Genomic DNA, 15,952 nt, shown 5'->3' on the forward strand with positions numbered 1-15,952 from the left:
CTTTACAAGTCGCTGATTTTTGAGTTTTTAAAATGATCTAAATTTGTAACCTAAGCCATAATTTGTTGGCTGACAAAATTTGCCAAAGTTAACAAAGTGGTATGTGTGCGCGTGAAATAAGTAATTCACCATTTTTACCATCTAAATTGTTCTTTGATTTCTAGGATTCTTAATGGTATCTCTTACATTTGTTTATGGTGAAGTAATTCTTGCAAATTCTACTGGAGTTCCCTTGTATCACTCAGGATATTTTTGTTACCAGCACATGAAGCTATAGATATTTTCAATTAAATAGTTTAGTATAGAACAAATATATTTTTTTCTGCATGGAAATAATTTTAGTCATTTTAGAAAGCACTTATACTTATTAATTAATAGTTATGATTTCAAGATTGGGTTATTTCTGTTTGCCTCTCCTGAATTTTGGGAGTTCCTAAGTGTATTAACTGCTTCTTTTTGCTATTAATACTTAGTCTTTGAATTGCAGTTTTTACTTACTAGTGAGTGAGCTATAACTTCAGAGAATTCCCATATCACCCCCTGATTCTAACAAGTAAGTTCCTCCTTTCCTCTTGAACCCAACACTAATACATTTGTTCTGTATGTAGACTAAGCCATTCTAAAAAGTATAATTAATGAAGGAGTCAGTAAGGATTGGGTCATTTCCAAATAGCATCTACTCAATATCATCTTATAACAAATCTACCATATAAAATCCTTTCCTTTTGCATTTTTTATTGAGCTGAAAGATAGCTTGAGTTTACAATTAATTGAAATCAGCTGCAAATCTTAACTACTTCAGTGTCACAAACTTGTTCTTAATTTATTAGATTGAAAGAAAGAAACTGAAAGTGAAGTCGCTCAGTCGTGTCTGACTCTTTGCGACCCCATAGACTGTAGCCTACCAGGCTCCTCAGTCCATGGAATTTTCCAGGCAGGAGTTCTGGGGTGGGTTGCCATTTCCTTCTCCCAGGGATCTTCCTGACCCAGGGATCAAGCCCGTGTCTCCCACATTGCAGGTGGACGCTTTACCATCTGAGCCACTTAGGAAACAATTATTAGATTGAAATATCTGTGTATATACACATCTTTATATTCATACACCATGAAGGTGTACATGAAGGTAAAAGGTAATAAATTATGATTTACCTCTGTATTCATATAGTATTTGATTCTAGTTGTACACTAGAAATCATAATTTGCAAGTTTACTATGGCATGGACTTGTAAAGATACAGTAGTTAGGTTGTTATTTAATATGAACTAGGAAAACATTAATACTATAGCTCTTCACTATCAAAAGCCTAGATTATCGGCAATCTAAACTTGCTTTAAAAAACCTAAATTAAGCAAAAAAGACTATAGTTAACCAAAATTGAGCCCATGTACTTAGCAGCTCTCATTTCCATGCTCTTTTAACTATCAATTTACACAGATTTGAGTGATCTGTTTTCTGAATCCACAATGAATTATTGTTGGGGAGATGCTACTTAAACAAGTAACACTGCCAATATCAGAAAAGTAGTGACTGATATTTTTCAAGCAAGTGAGGACCTAAAATAGTGGAATACGACAATTCAGACAGTATGGCAGACTGATGATACTCATTTCCAGACACAAAAGTCTGGCACAACTGTTAGACATGTAGCAGTATCTGTTACTCGTGTTTGTGACCCAGGGATGAAAAAGAGAGAGTAAACCATATCTAACAGATTTTTCTTGATGAAGCAAAGAATGTGATTCTTAAATTTCACATTGAAGATGACTGAAATAAATAGTTTCCGTGCTTGAAGGAGTACACTCTTAGCCATCTAGAAATCTCTAGCTTCTCATAACTCAGAAATGCTTATACTCTGAAGGGTCCTGTATGTGTTTGATGTAACTGGAACCTTAACTACTGAAAGGTAAATAAGTTCAATTGAGAAGAACATAAAATTGTACAGGCTTGCCATTTAGTTTGATGTAATGTTTGATGTTAGCTATTTATTATCTATTACATTTTCTTAATAATAGGAAAATAGGCACTTAAACATTTTAACTACTGTTATATTTTGGATAGTTATGTAATTCTGGCACAACAAATAGAGTACCATTTATTATTCCATTTGATTTGATTTTTTGTATAGCTAAAATTATTATAATAAACATTTTTATTCAAGTCCATCTCTTGAGTCTAAGCAAAGGTTTTTGGAAAAGTACTGAAGTTTGTTAGGTTTATAAGAAGAAAGTTGTAGAGGAATGCATACGTAAACTTAGGACATAGTATTTTGTTTTAGACTTCTTTATACCTGAATAGCTTAGCTAATTTGCTAAACTTTTTGAAACTCTTGATTCCTGAAATGGGAGATTAGGTTTTGTAGAATGATATGAAATTTTTACTATAAATGTAAATTTATAGTTCCCTTTATTGTGAAAATAAATTGCTTTTCTTTGCATGTTGTTTATCATAGTAACTCCTTCCCCTTTTTTTCTAACAAAAGTTATTGAATAGTTATTTTGTACTTTATTTAAGTAGCATATTACTTAAATATGTTGTCTATGAAATATCCTCTTTGCTTTCCTAGTTATAAATTCCTCAACTTTTTATGTTTTAAATCAGTAAGGGTAACTTATACATTGAGAATGTGACAGATTGGTTTGTAGAAAGTATTATTTTTTTAACTTAAAAAAAGGAACACAAAATGAGGAATATAATCCTTTCTATAAAATATATACAACTTTGTTATTTGTTGTTAAATTTTCATCTTGTTATTCCAACTGATGCAAAATTCATTTTGAAAAACACTGAAATAATACAGATCTTTCTTCATTGTCAGCAGGATGAGATTGTCTGAAACGAAGAATAGGTATGGTAGTTTTCTTAGATTTTGTACCTCATAGGTGGCAAAGACACTATCAAAACGTTTGTTAATAAGCTTTAACATGTACTTAGGAGGTACTTTTGCAACCCAAATGCACTGAAAGTGGCAGGTAAATTTTTGAGAAAATTTGTATTTTAGAAAATAACAAAATTCTGAGTATGGTTTTTATTTGCTATAGATTATGTTAGCATGTTGCAAACATTAGAAATTGTTTCTAGAATCTACCTTAACTTGGAGAGTGATGAGATACACGAATTGTATAGAATTAAGCTTAGTGTGGTCTAGTAGAATTCATTAGATTTTAAGTTTTTTTAAAACAATCGTAATGTATTAGATTGAATTCAGTCTTAATTATATGTATCTTATTAAATATTTTAAAACTAATAGGCAAGTGATTATTATTAAAGTTCAAAATTGAAAATGTTAATATTAGTTTTGAAAACATGGCTATACACATGAATTTATTCCTATGGTCTTAACATTTCTATCTTCAGTGTGTTCTAAATGATATTTGTTTTGTTTGTTAATTTTGTTTTGGTATTTTATTTTTCCTAAAACATTTATTTCAGGTTTAGATTGTCTTTTTCATAAACATTAATTCAGTAATCTTGTCAGCTAAGGATAGAATTAACAGTGTTACAGTTGAAATATATAGTAGTTTACTGGTTTTTTGTTTTCTGAAAAAGGTGTTTTTTAATATTATTTAGATACACCATAAATCTGTTTACCCTGCAGGTGTGATGAATGCAGACTGTGCTACCATTTTGGTTGTTTGGATCCTCCTTTGAAAAAATCTCCTAAACAAACAGGCTATGGATGGATATGTCAGGAGTGTGATTCTTCATCTTCTAAGGTAAGGGGGGAAAACCTATAAGAAAAAGTCTTGTTTCTGTTTATTTTGATAGCTTTTCTACATCTCACCATCAGCTTCCTCAGTTTAAAAATAATTGGTATATGAAGGACCAACATTTTAATCTGATGCACTTTAAGAAAATACTACTTTGGTGATTTTATTGCCCTTAAAGAGTAAAGAACTCTTGTCATCGTCTGCTATTTACCACCCCTAGGTAATAACCAATAAAACCCAATTTAATTTTATAGATGACCCATCTTAATATATAATCAATATATTATGAATTTTTATAATGTGTGTTCTTTGAGAAAACTAGTTTTTATATACTAAAATTTTCTATGATAATTATTTTAGATAAGTAGAAAGGATGAAATACCTAATAAATTTGTTTCATAGTTTATCTCTGAAAATAAACTATTGGAATTATATCTTTTGAATATCAGTATTATAACCTTAGACTTCTCTGGTAGCTCAAACCTTTCATTGTGGTGATCAGCGTTTTAAGATAACTATATGTTTTATTTAAAATGTGTGAGTGAATAGCTGGACTCCTGATGCTTTGACTCACTTGACAGATACATTGAATATATTTGAACTAAGACAATACAATTAGGTTAAACAAATTATTCTTCTTTTAAATAGACAGCAAAAGCTGACTGTCTATTGTAATATGAACTTCAAGCCATCTTTCCTAAATGCCACTTCAGTGCATTTGTTTTTCTTAGGGTGAATTAAAATTGACACTGAATTACTGTCTGATTATGGAATCAAAAATGCTCATTTTATCAGTTAAAATGATTTGCTCAAGCTTACCACAGATACCATCTGTAAAAGCTTTTGTATTAAAAATTACAGAAAAGCATTTGACTATAGGGAAAAAAACTCATTATTGTTTTCTCAAACAATGAAATTTATTAAAATTTTATATATTTTATATAATGATTATTAAAATAGAATATTACGCATTTTATTTAATAATCAAGCTTTTTTACTCAAGATTTTAAACTGTATGATATCAAGAATAATTTTCCAGCTATTAAGACCCATGTTTAAGATAGAGCATATTTAATATCAAAATATTTTATTACATAATTTTAAAATGACTTCTAGAAATTATATTTAAATGAAAAAATAATAGTGTAATGTAGATTTTAAATAATCATCTTATGGGACTGGGACTCTTTGTGATGTAATTTTTCTAAGTGTGTTTTTTGTTTGGGATTTTCTTCTACCCTCAAAAAGCAATTAGGAAAGCAATTTTTGAAAAAACATTTATTGCATTTTATGAATAAATCTTTTTCTATATGTAGCATTTTATTAAATCCAGAGTGCCTTTGTTAAGTTATGTAGTAACTTCATTAATGAACATTGAAAATGCAAGGGGATGTATTTCACATATGTTAGGAATATATAAAACGAATATTTTGTAAATGCAGTAGGCGCATGCCAGTAGCCATTGAGTTGTTCCCATATTTTGTTTTTCGCTCTGTTTGAGAGAATAAGGTCTTTGAACTCTGAATGGAAATCTATTAGTAAGATACATTGTTAGAAAAGTTGCATTGTACTTGCTGTACTCTGACCTGTGATTGAATGAATACCAGATGTAAACAGCCAGCATTTTCAAACTTTCATCTAAATATGGTATCTCACTGCTGAATGTCACAGCAGTTTACTATGAGAATTACAGCAGTGAAATGGATTTATATTTTTATCATATCAAGATGAATATTATATACTTTTTTCCTGTGAAAAATTAAGCAATATAATAGTTAAGCTGAAAGTTGTATTAACGTTTGTTGCTCAGTCGTGTCTAACTCTATTGGAATCTCATGGACTTTAGCCTCTGTCCATGGAATTCTCCTACCAAGAATACTGGAATGGGTTGCCATACCCTTCTCCAGGGGATCTACCCAACCCAGGGATGGAACCAGCATCTCTCAGGTCTCCTGCACTGGCAGGAAGGTTCTTTACCACTAGTACCTCCAGGGAAGCTTAATTCTTTCCTTTGGATACTTGTGTTAAATCAACTCTGTTTTGCTCACTTTGAAAACTTTCATTCCTGACCAGCAGGTAGTAAATTTCTGTTTACATTTTCTCTTGTAAGGTGTTGACTATTATTGGGTTCCAAGAAGAAAACATTGATAATGTCAGGTTTACAATTCAGTAAATTGCTGCAGAAACGCTTAAATTAAGAAAGCAGTATATTAACATCTGTCAAGAAATTAGTATCATTTGGGAGCCTAAAAGAAATCCAGAATAAAAGTTAATACGTTTTGTTTGTCCTTTATTATCCTCTGTTGGCTTTGGTGGAATGATATTTTTTCGGTAATACTAGGTATATTTGCCATGTTCATATATTATAATGATATTAAAAGCTAAGGTAGAAATAGTTATTGCCAGGAGAAAGGAATCAGTTGCAATAAATTTAGGTGGAGGCAAGTGAATATAAAATTGTTAATAGCCATAAATATGTATATATGATAGTCAGGATTATTAATCCAAGAAGTCTTAACTTTATTATAAACATTTGACTCCAGTGTAATAAATTATTGTATAAGGTATGGGTGTGTAGTTGAAAATGTGCTTGAAAATGCATTGTGCTTTAAACATTATTTAACTGTTAAAACATTATCTCTAAATTTTGCGTACTAGTGGAAGCGCTAAAATACTGCCATTCATACTCTGAGCAGCGTAATGTATTTATATATGACTTTGTCTTTGAAGTGATGGGTTTTCTTTTTCCATAAGCTTTGTGAGAGCAAAAATCTTCTGTCACTAATCCTGCCTATTGCTTTTAATTTCACTTTCACAGAAATTAAAGTTTGTAAACACAAAAGTCTAACAAGATTCAACATATCTCAACCCATGATATAAAGTTCTAGCTCATGAAAGATAAAATATACCTAAGTATATTAAATTAATAATAATATATAATTAATGATATTGATTTAATAACAATTTACCTAACAGAATGACTTTTTAACTGAGATATAATTGACTTACATTATGTTAGTTTCAGATAAACAACATAATGATTCAATATTTGTATATAAAATTATTTTTATTCTATCCAAACCCACAAAGTACAAGACTGTCTCTGCCTTATCAATCCTTCATATCTAGGTTACTGTTGCTGCTAAGTGGCTTCAGTCGTGTCCGACTCTTTGCGACCCCATGGACTATAACCTGCCAGGCTCCTCTGTCCATGGGATTCTCCAGGCAAGAATACTGAGTAGGGTGCGATTTCCTTCTCCAAGGGATCTTCCCGACCCAGGGATCACACCCCGGTTTCCTTCATTGCAGGCAGATTCCTTACTGTCTGCCACCAGGGAAGCCCATAGGTAATCACTAGGTTTCATGAAAAATGACCAGCTACATGAGCTCAGATATAAATGTTACATGTAACGCACGTAGAGAGACAAATCTATACACATACATACAAACACATGCACAAAACATTTTCTTCTACAGACTGTGCTTCAAAGATACTCAACTAAGGCAGTAGCTATCCAAGACAATGTGACGTGTTTGTATTCAGTGGGGCTAGTTCATTCCTACCGATCACCAGCATTAGGTTTTTCCCGTTGTGCTTTGCTATGTTGTGAAAATACTGTTGCCATTGAATGCTGTATGCCTGGAAAGTCAATGCATTTTGTTCTTACTCCTCTACCTCACCCATCTTTCATTTTTTCTTCCATCCTTACTTTCATCCATTCTCCCTAGCCAAATACCTGGATTCATCTTCAGGTTTTCTTCATCCTGTCCCAGATAGACAGTCAGTCACTTGCTTGTACAAGGACTAGCTTATACATTTGCTAGTCACAGAATCTTGTATAGGTGTTTCCTTAAATATATCGCCAGTTTTTCTTTGCTCCTTTTCTCTACTGTTATTGCTTTTATTCTTAAATTTGTTGATGTGGTATTCACATGGATTGATTTGCAGATATTGAAAAATCCTTGCATCCTCGGGATAAATCCTACTTGATCATGGTATACGGTGTATGATCCTTTTAATGTATTGTTGCATTTGGTTTGCTAGTATTTTGTTGAGGAGTTTTGCATCTATGTTCATCAGTGATATTGGTCTGTAATTTTTTTGTGTGTGTGATATCTCTGTCCAGTTTTGGTATCAGGGTAATGATGGCCTCCTAGAATGAGTTTGGGAGTGTTCCTTCCTCTGCAATTTTCTGAAAGAGTTTCAGAAGGATAGGTTAATTCTTATTGAAACGTTTGATAGAATTCATCCATGAAGCCATCAGGTCTATGACTTTGTCTGTTGGGAGTTTTTTAATGGAAATTTCAATATCAGTATTTATGATGGGCCTGTTCATATTTTTGTTTTCTATTTCTTCCTGGTTTAGTCTTAGGAGATTGTACCTTTATGAGAATTTGTCCATTTCTGCTAGGTTGTCCATTTTATTAGCATATAGTTGCTTACGGGTATCCATTGTAACTTCTTTTTCATTTCTAATTGTATTTATTTGAGCCCTCTCCCTCTTATTCCACGTTAATATAGGGCACAATTAACTAGTCTCTCTTTTTTAGGGTATACTTGATATAGATCTCAACAACTGCTTTGTGCTAAAACACCCCAAATGAGGATATTTTGATATGGTTAAATGAACATGAATAAAATCCTTTTGAAAGAATATTTATAGAAGTGATATATATTCACAAGTGCCACTGAGGATTTAAATACACATCATATATTTTACAGTGACTGTGCCAGTTATGATTCTAGCTTTTCATCCCTGTTCATGCTGTGTTTTCTGAAAAGCCAAAGGGTATACATGACAGATCATTACCTGAACACTACAAAATGAGCTGTCTTAGCTTGAGACTTCCATTTGCTTCACTCTTCTTTCATCTTTCTGGTACTCTTTTTAGTGGTAATAAGTTGAATTCATATGCATGAAAATCTCATCTAAATCCATATGGAAGATTTTCTGGAACTACAAATTCATGACACACTAGCTCAGGCAAGTGCAGTACTTATTGATAATCATTTGTGTTAGAAATCCCTGAGTAGGGAAGTATGCTTTTTTATAATTTTTGTTTCATTTTCATTTTCCTTTTTTTTTTTTTTGCATTGAGCAGGTAGAATTATATAACTGAAATTCTTGTGTCAAAATGACATATTGAATATTTATTAGCAAATAAAATAGTCATTGTGAATTTTGATTCTTTTAAGAACTGCACAGAACAATCTCTCCAAGGAGTATCTTGCCACAATACATTAAACAAGCACATTTAATTGAACCTGGTGATATTGGAAATTGAATGTCTGAGCTTTATGTATTATGAAGATTTATGAAAAATATAAAATTAAAATGAGTTATCCTTTAAAGTTCTTCTAAATTTGAATTGTATAACTGACCCATAAAAGAGGACTTTTTAATACTTTTGCTATTCATTTGACCTCTGGGATTTTATTTGGCATTAGGTTAGATTTTTAAGTTTCTAAATTTAGCATGGTTGACAGAGAAGTCATTTTTGGGTAAAACTTATACCACTTAACCATCTTAATTCAGTATTCATCTTCTGAATTCTTCTTCTGTAGAACTTGTATGATGTTAGTGGTTATAACAATATGTTTTATCAAACTTTCCTGAGTTTTGATTTTCCTTTTTATTGATACGCTTACGTAAAGTCTAGAGAAAAGTTGTTTACGTAGTATCCTAAATTAGAATCCCATAGAACAAATCTGGTAGTTTGTAGACTTACTAAAAGTCTGAGAATTAAAACTGGTGTGGTTATCCTTCATGATAGCTAGAGTTAAATATTTAAACTTCAGATTTCCTCTTTGCTAGATTTCCACACACTTCAGTAGATCTTGTACCCTAACCTAGGCTAAATTCAGGCAGTTGCTGGTTGGCAGGCATAATTGTATAAATGTCTTTTAAGTCTTAATTTAGAGTGCTCTAGATAATATTTTTATCAAGTACTTTGAGACTAATAGCAGTGTTTTGTGATTTCGATAAAAAGTAATAACCATTAACAATTCTAACTATAGTTGGTAAAAGTGAAAGTGAAAGGTGTTCAGTCAGTCATCTCCGACTATTTACTACCCCCTGAGCCTTAGCCTGCCGGATTCCTCTCTCCATGGAATTTTCCAGGCAAGAATACTGGAATGGGTAGCCAATGCCTTCTCCAGGGGATCTTCCAGATCCAGGGATCAAACCTGGGTCTCCTGCATTACAGGCAGATTCTTTACCATCTGAGCCACCAGGGCATTAACAATCTTGGTTTTGCTGAAAATTGTTACGTGGTAAAAATATTACCTGAAGAAAGGGTTCATAAGCGTGTCTAAGACAATCAGGTAAACTGCTTTTTGAGCCGGCAATAATGATCAATAAAAAGTTCAGTTCAGTTCAGTCGCTCAGTCGTGTCCAACTCTTTGCGACTCCATGAATCGCAGCACGCCAGGCCTCCCTGTCCATCACCAACTCCCGGAGTTCACTCAGACTCACGTCCATCGAGTCAGTGATGCCATCCAGCCATCTCATCCTCTGTCATCCCCTTCTCCTCCTGCCCCCAATCCCTCCCAGCATCAGAGTCTTTTCCAATGAGTCAACTCTTCGCACGAGGTGGCCAGAGTCCTGGAGTTTCAGCTTTAGCATCATTCCTTCCAAAGAAATCCCAGGGCTGATCTCCTTCAGAATGGATTGGTTGGATTATTAATAACTATTTACAATGTTTGTGACCTTCAGCATGTTGCTTCACTTAATGTGAGTTTCAGGATGCTCATTTGTGAAAAGTTTAATGGCATTATTTAAAATTTACTTTATCAAAGTGTATGTGGTCAGTAAATAACACATCTTCTCATTCTTAAAAGTAAGCAGTCATTTGAGCTGTGGAGAGAAAGGTTCAAAATCAGCAGTAATGTTCTGAGTTTTCAAATGTAAAATGTTTTTTTTTTTAAGTAATCTGAAGAGCAGTTTGCTGTGTTTTATATTTTATCTTTACACATTCCAAGTAAAAAATATTTCTTTTCTCAGAGTTCTACACTAAATAAAGTAAGGTTATATCTAAGTCATAACTGATACAGGCAAGAGTTCCCTTTTAGTAACCAAAGACATGTTTTGTTAATAGGTGAAGAAGTATCAAAGAAATTTCCCATAGACTGGAGGAATATTATTTCCATGTCAAGGTCATGAAACCTATAAACTTGAAACTGAGATGAAAGTAAAAAGTAAATAAAATTTAAAAGTAGCAAACTACTGAAGATAGTTGTAAGATAACTTATGAATTTACTTTATCAAGGTGTAAAAGACTCATCAAATCGCTTTTAGAGAAATAAAGAAAGTGAAAATGTTAGTCCCTCAGTCATGTCTGACTCTTTGCAATCCTATGGACTGTGGCTCATCAGGCTCCTCTGTCCATGGGATTATCCAGTCAAGAATATGGGAGTGGGTTGCCATTTCCTTCTCCACTGGATCTTCCTGACCCAGGGATCAAACCTGGATCTCTCAAATTGCAGGGAAATGCTTTACCATCTGAAGCATCAGGAACAGGCATATATCAGCAAACATACCCTTTTTTCATATAAATGTTGGAATACCTTTAAGGATGGAAATGTGGGGAGTTCTGGGCCAGCATTTTTACATTCCTTGTGGTACCTGGAAATTAAGGTTATTAACTTTTAGGGCAACTGTGTAAATATATTTAGAATTCCGTAAAATGATTATGTGCCTTCAATATATCTCACAAACATTTGTGCCAGAAGAAAGCTTTCCATAAAGTAAATAAGTAAATTTGTACTCTTTCTCAGATGCTACTAATGCCTGTCTCTCAAAAAGGTAGAATTTAATACATGCTTTATATGTTTAAGTTAAAGGGCAGTGATTTATACGTATAAATTCCTAAGAACCCTGTCTTAACACCTCATACCTTTCTCTCTCTGCCACCTGCTCCCCTGATTCTCAGTGGAAGAAACCATTAATAATATACATCCTTAGTAATATATAAATTTCTACATTTGTTTATCTTCATGTAACTTTAAAAGTAGAATATCTCTTCTGGGAATATCAAATATGCTCTTCTTAAAAAAAATTCTTGAACTTGTGATTTTGATATTATAATTTGAGATTTTCATCACTTGTCAATCTACCTAGCCCAAATTTCAGTGATTTCTCTTCAAAGTATAGCCTACAAACACTGGCATTAGGGTCATCTAAAGCACTATTAGGGCTTCCCTGATAGCTCAGTTGGTAAAGAATCTGCCTGCAATGCAGGAGACCCTGGTTTGATTCCTGGGTCAGGAAAATCTGCTGGAGAAGAGAGAGATAGGCTACCCACTCCAGTATTCTTGGGCTTCTGCTGTGACTCAGCTGATGAAGAATCCACCTGCAATGTGGGAAATCTGGGTTGGATCCCTGGGTTGGGAAGATCCCCTGAAGAAGGGAACAGGCTACCCACTCCAGTCTTCTGGCCTGAAGAGTTCTGTAGACTGCATGGAGTCACAAAGAGTCAGACACGACTGAGTGACTTTCACTTTCAAAGTACTATTAAATAGGCAGTGTGGAGGGCCCATGCAGATCTGCTAAACCAATATTCCTAGAATGACGCCCAATAATCAGCATTATTATAAGCACCACAGGTGATCATTATACTTACTAATGTTTAAGAACCTCGGGTCAAAGAACCTTCTTTGACCCTAATTTCTTTAAAATTCCTTACACACAGTTTTGTATTGTACCTACAGAATATCATTCATTCTCAGTCTTTATTCGTCTCTAATGGGACTTTCAACCCGACAAGCAGGTTCAAGGTAGACTGAGTCAGGTTCAGTACTGTAGTATCTCTGGTTTGCTAATATTCCCTTTCTTCTTTCCTCATTCTGGAATTGAGCTGCCTGATTCAAAGCCTTGTTTTAGAAATTTGATTCTCTATTCCTTGTTGCAAGAGGTTCTCAAATTAGATTTTGTCCTGAAGCCACTTTAGATTTTCATCATATAGAAACTCAGTTAATTTTTCGTTTACAAATAAACACTGCTAGTAATAGGAAAAGGAAAAGTGTTTGTTAAATGGGATCTGTTCTGATCTTTTTAATGAATAGGAGACTAAAGGTAATTATAAAATAAATCAATTAAGGATGTTTCCCTTATAAGGTATTAAAAGATGGACTATAATTCTTCAAGGCCATTTCTTTATAAAATTCAGTGAAGTAAGTGTCTATGTTTAGGGAGCATCCGCTTGACAACATAGATGATTTATCTGGTCCTGGCAGAATCTAACCTATTATAATTGGAGGGAAGTGAGGGAAGGGATCTAAAAGTGAAAAAAAAAAATTATTAGGCACTAAGCATTGTGTTTTAGCTGAGTCAAATATTACTGCCTAATGTTTGTCATGAGTTGTAAAAGTCTGAAAGTCTGTACTGTAAAGAGAAACTAAAACCAACCACATACAATCTTTTTGCAAAGATAGTTTTGGATTTGCACCATGTCAGCCACTTGATGTATAAACTGGAAGATTTTGTATATTTTTTCAATGTTAGCGTAATTTTACAGTAAAAGATCTTATTCAGAAACAAATATCTTGTTTGTCGGTGGATCAAAACTATTTATTATGCAGTTTAAACTCATGTGGGTTAGTTCTTTTGTTAATTCTTTTGTTGTTCTTTAACGAAAGAGTATGAAATTGTTACCTCATCTATAAAATGTTTAAAAATGTTTCATTTCTTCTTGACAGATAAAGATCCATCTATGAGGCTTTTTATTCCACTGTATCTTGACCTGTGATCTAGCTCAGCCATCTACATTCTTTTGTGATTTCAGACTTCTATAGGTTATTTTAGCTAGCTTTAATAAATTGTTCTCTTTTTTCCTTTGGACCATATTCATATGCTAAATTTACACTCTGGTCAGCTAAGATGCAATCTATTTTAATGTTTTCTCTGAAGGTTTCTTAAAGGTTTATGTTGCAGTGTTATATTGTCACTGAAGTTAAGTTGGTTTTTTGTTAAATGTACCTTCGATAATGGCTACAAATGATTATCTGCTTCGCTGGTTTGAAAACTCTTTAAGGTATGCCTATAGAGGTTAAAAAATTTTAAGAATCACTTTGAAAAGTTCAAAATGCATCAGAGCATTTCTTTCAGTTCACTTTTGTGTTCATGAGGGACTCGACTATTTTTTCAACTTCTAAAGACAAAAATAGTATTCTAAAATTCTGTTTTTAAAATATAGATTAGCAGATATTTGTGATCTGGTTTCCGAAGCATAGATATACAGGATGTGTGTGTGTGTACATTAGTCGCTCAGCGGTGTCTGACTCCTTGTGACCCTACGGACTGTGTAGCCTGCCAGGCTCCTCTGTCCATGGAATTCTCCAGGCAAGAATACTGGAATGGGTTGCCATTTCCTTCTCCAGAGAGTTTTCCCAACCCAGGGATCGAACCTGAGTTTCCTGCGTTGCAGGCAGATACTTTACCATATGACCCACAAGGGAAGCCAATAAGATACATAGATTATAAGAGGATATATAGTAATATATAGAATATAATGTAGTCTAAAGCAAATCATGAACGTGAGATGTTTCAGCATTATTTTCTTATTTTAATGCAACAGTGTCAAGAAAAAAATTGTTACTTAAATAACTCTATTCAAACTTTATTCCAGGATCCAGTCATTAGTTTACTTACCATTAGTCAATTTATCTCCACTTCATGCCATTTTAGGATTATGAGTGAAGTGGATATTTTTAGAAAGTTTTCTTTTCTCTTTTAAAGAAGACAAAGTGATATATAATTTAGACATCTTCCAACCCTTTCCCTGTGACATTTAGTGACGATGTGGAAGCTTTACCCTGTTTACACCATAAATATTATATAAAATATAATCTTATTTTCCTTTTCTCTTTGACTGCTTCTTTTGAGTTCTGCTACTCATGATGTGATTTTTGCTATGAGATAAACTTTGTTTATTCATGACTGCCGTTCCCAAATCCGCCAGTTTTCTCTTTTTTCATAGTCTTTCACCTCTTGTTTTTCCCAGACTTAGTGAGAGCAGCATTTGGAAACATGACATTCTATATATTTATCAACTGTATTATGTTCCTTCATCAGTAAAAAGCTTCCCTAAGATAGAAACCTCCCTCAGTCAGTTTAGTTGCTCAGTTGTGTCCAGCTATTGCAAACCCTAAGGACTGCAGCACGCCAGGCTTCCCTGTCCATCACCAACTCCCGGAGCTTGCTCAAGCTCATGTCCATAGAATCAGTGATGCCATCCCACCATCTCATCATCTGTCGTCCCCTTCTCCTCCTGCCTTCAATCTTTCCCAGCATCAGGGTCTTTTCCAATGAGCCCGTTCTTCACATCAGGTGGCCAAAGTATTGGCGCTTCAGCTTCAGCAACCTTCCAGTGAATATTCAGGACTTCCTTTAGAATTGACTAGTTTGATCTCCTTGTAATCCGAGGGACTCTCTACAGTCTTCTCCAATACCACAGCTCAAAAGCATCAATTCTTCAGTGCTCAGCTTTCTTTATAGTCCAACTCTCACATCTGTACATGACTACTGGAAAAACAATAGATTCGACTAGATGGAGCTCTGTCAGCAAAGTTAACATCTCTTGCTTTTTAATAAGCTGTCCAGGTTGATCATAGCTTTTCTCCTAATGAGCAGGCGTCTCTTAATTTCATGGCTGCAGTCACCATCTGCAGTGATTTTGGAGCCCCCAAAAATAAAGTTTCTCACTGTTTCCATTGTTTCCCCATCTATTTCCCATGAAGTGATGGGACCGAATGCCATGATCTTCGTTTTCTGAATGTTGAGCTTTAAGCCAACTTTTTCACTCTCCTCTTTCACTTTCATCAAGAGGCTCTTTAGTTCTTCGCTTTCTGCCATAAGGGTGGTGTTATCTGCATATCTGAGATTATTGATTTTTCTCCCAACAATCTTGATTCCAGCTTGTGGTTCATCCAGCCCAGCATTTCTCATGATGTACTCTGCATATAATTAAATAAGCAGGGTGACAATATGCAGTCTTGACCTACTCCTTTCCCAATTTGCAGCCAGTCTATTGTTCCATGTCCAGTTCTAACTGTCGCTTCTTGACCTGCATACAGGTTTCTCAGGAGACAAGTCAGGTGGTCTGGTATTCCCATCTCTTTCAGAATTTTCCAGTTTGTTGTGATCCACACAGTCAAAGGCTTTGGTGTAGTCAATAAAGCAGAAGTAGATGTTTTTCTGGAACTCTCTTGCTTTTTGATGATCTAGCGCATTTTGGCAATTTGATCT

General features: G+C 34.0%; 1 protein-coding gene across 13 annotated transcripts in view; it reads left to right on the forward strand.

Annotated features, from left to right (window-relative positions):
- Positions 1-15,952, forward strand: part of PHF14 (PHD finger protein 14) — a 194,940-nt gene that overhangs the window by 137,209 nt on the left and 41,779 nt on the right. For 6 of the 13 annotated variants that reach the window (XM_042248412.2, XM_012176405.5, XM_060414527.1 and 3 more), the window contains exon 17: positions 3,596-3,713. In XM_042248412.2, the coding sequence (XP_042104346.1) occupies positions 3,596-3,713 (118 nt within the window). Of the gene's footprint in view, positions 1-487; positions 2,846-3,595; positions 3,714-15,952 lie in introns of those variants that run through there. The other 7 variants (XR_006059599.2, XR_006059602.2, XR_009600334.1 and 4 more) reach the window with 4 other exon arrangements.

This window comes from Ovis aries, chromosome 4 (genome assembly GCF_016772045.2).
Source record: "Ovis aries strain OAR_USU_Benz2616 breed Rambouillet chromosome 4, ARS-UI_Ramb_v3.0, whole genome shotgun sequence".
NCBI classification, from domain to species: domain Eukaryota; kingdom Metazoa; phylum Chordata; class Mammalia; order Artiodactyla; family Bovidae; genus Ovis; species Ovis aries.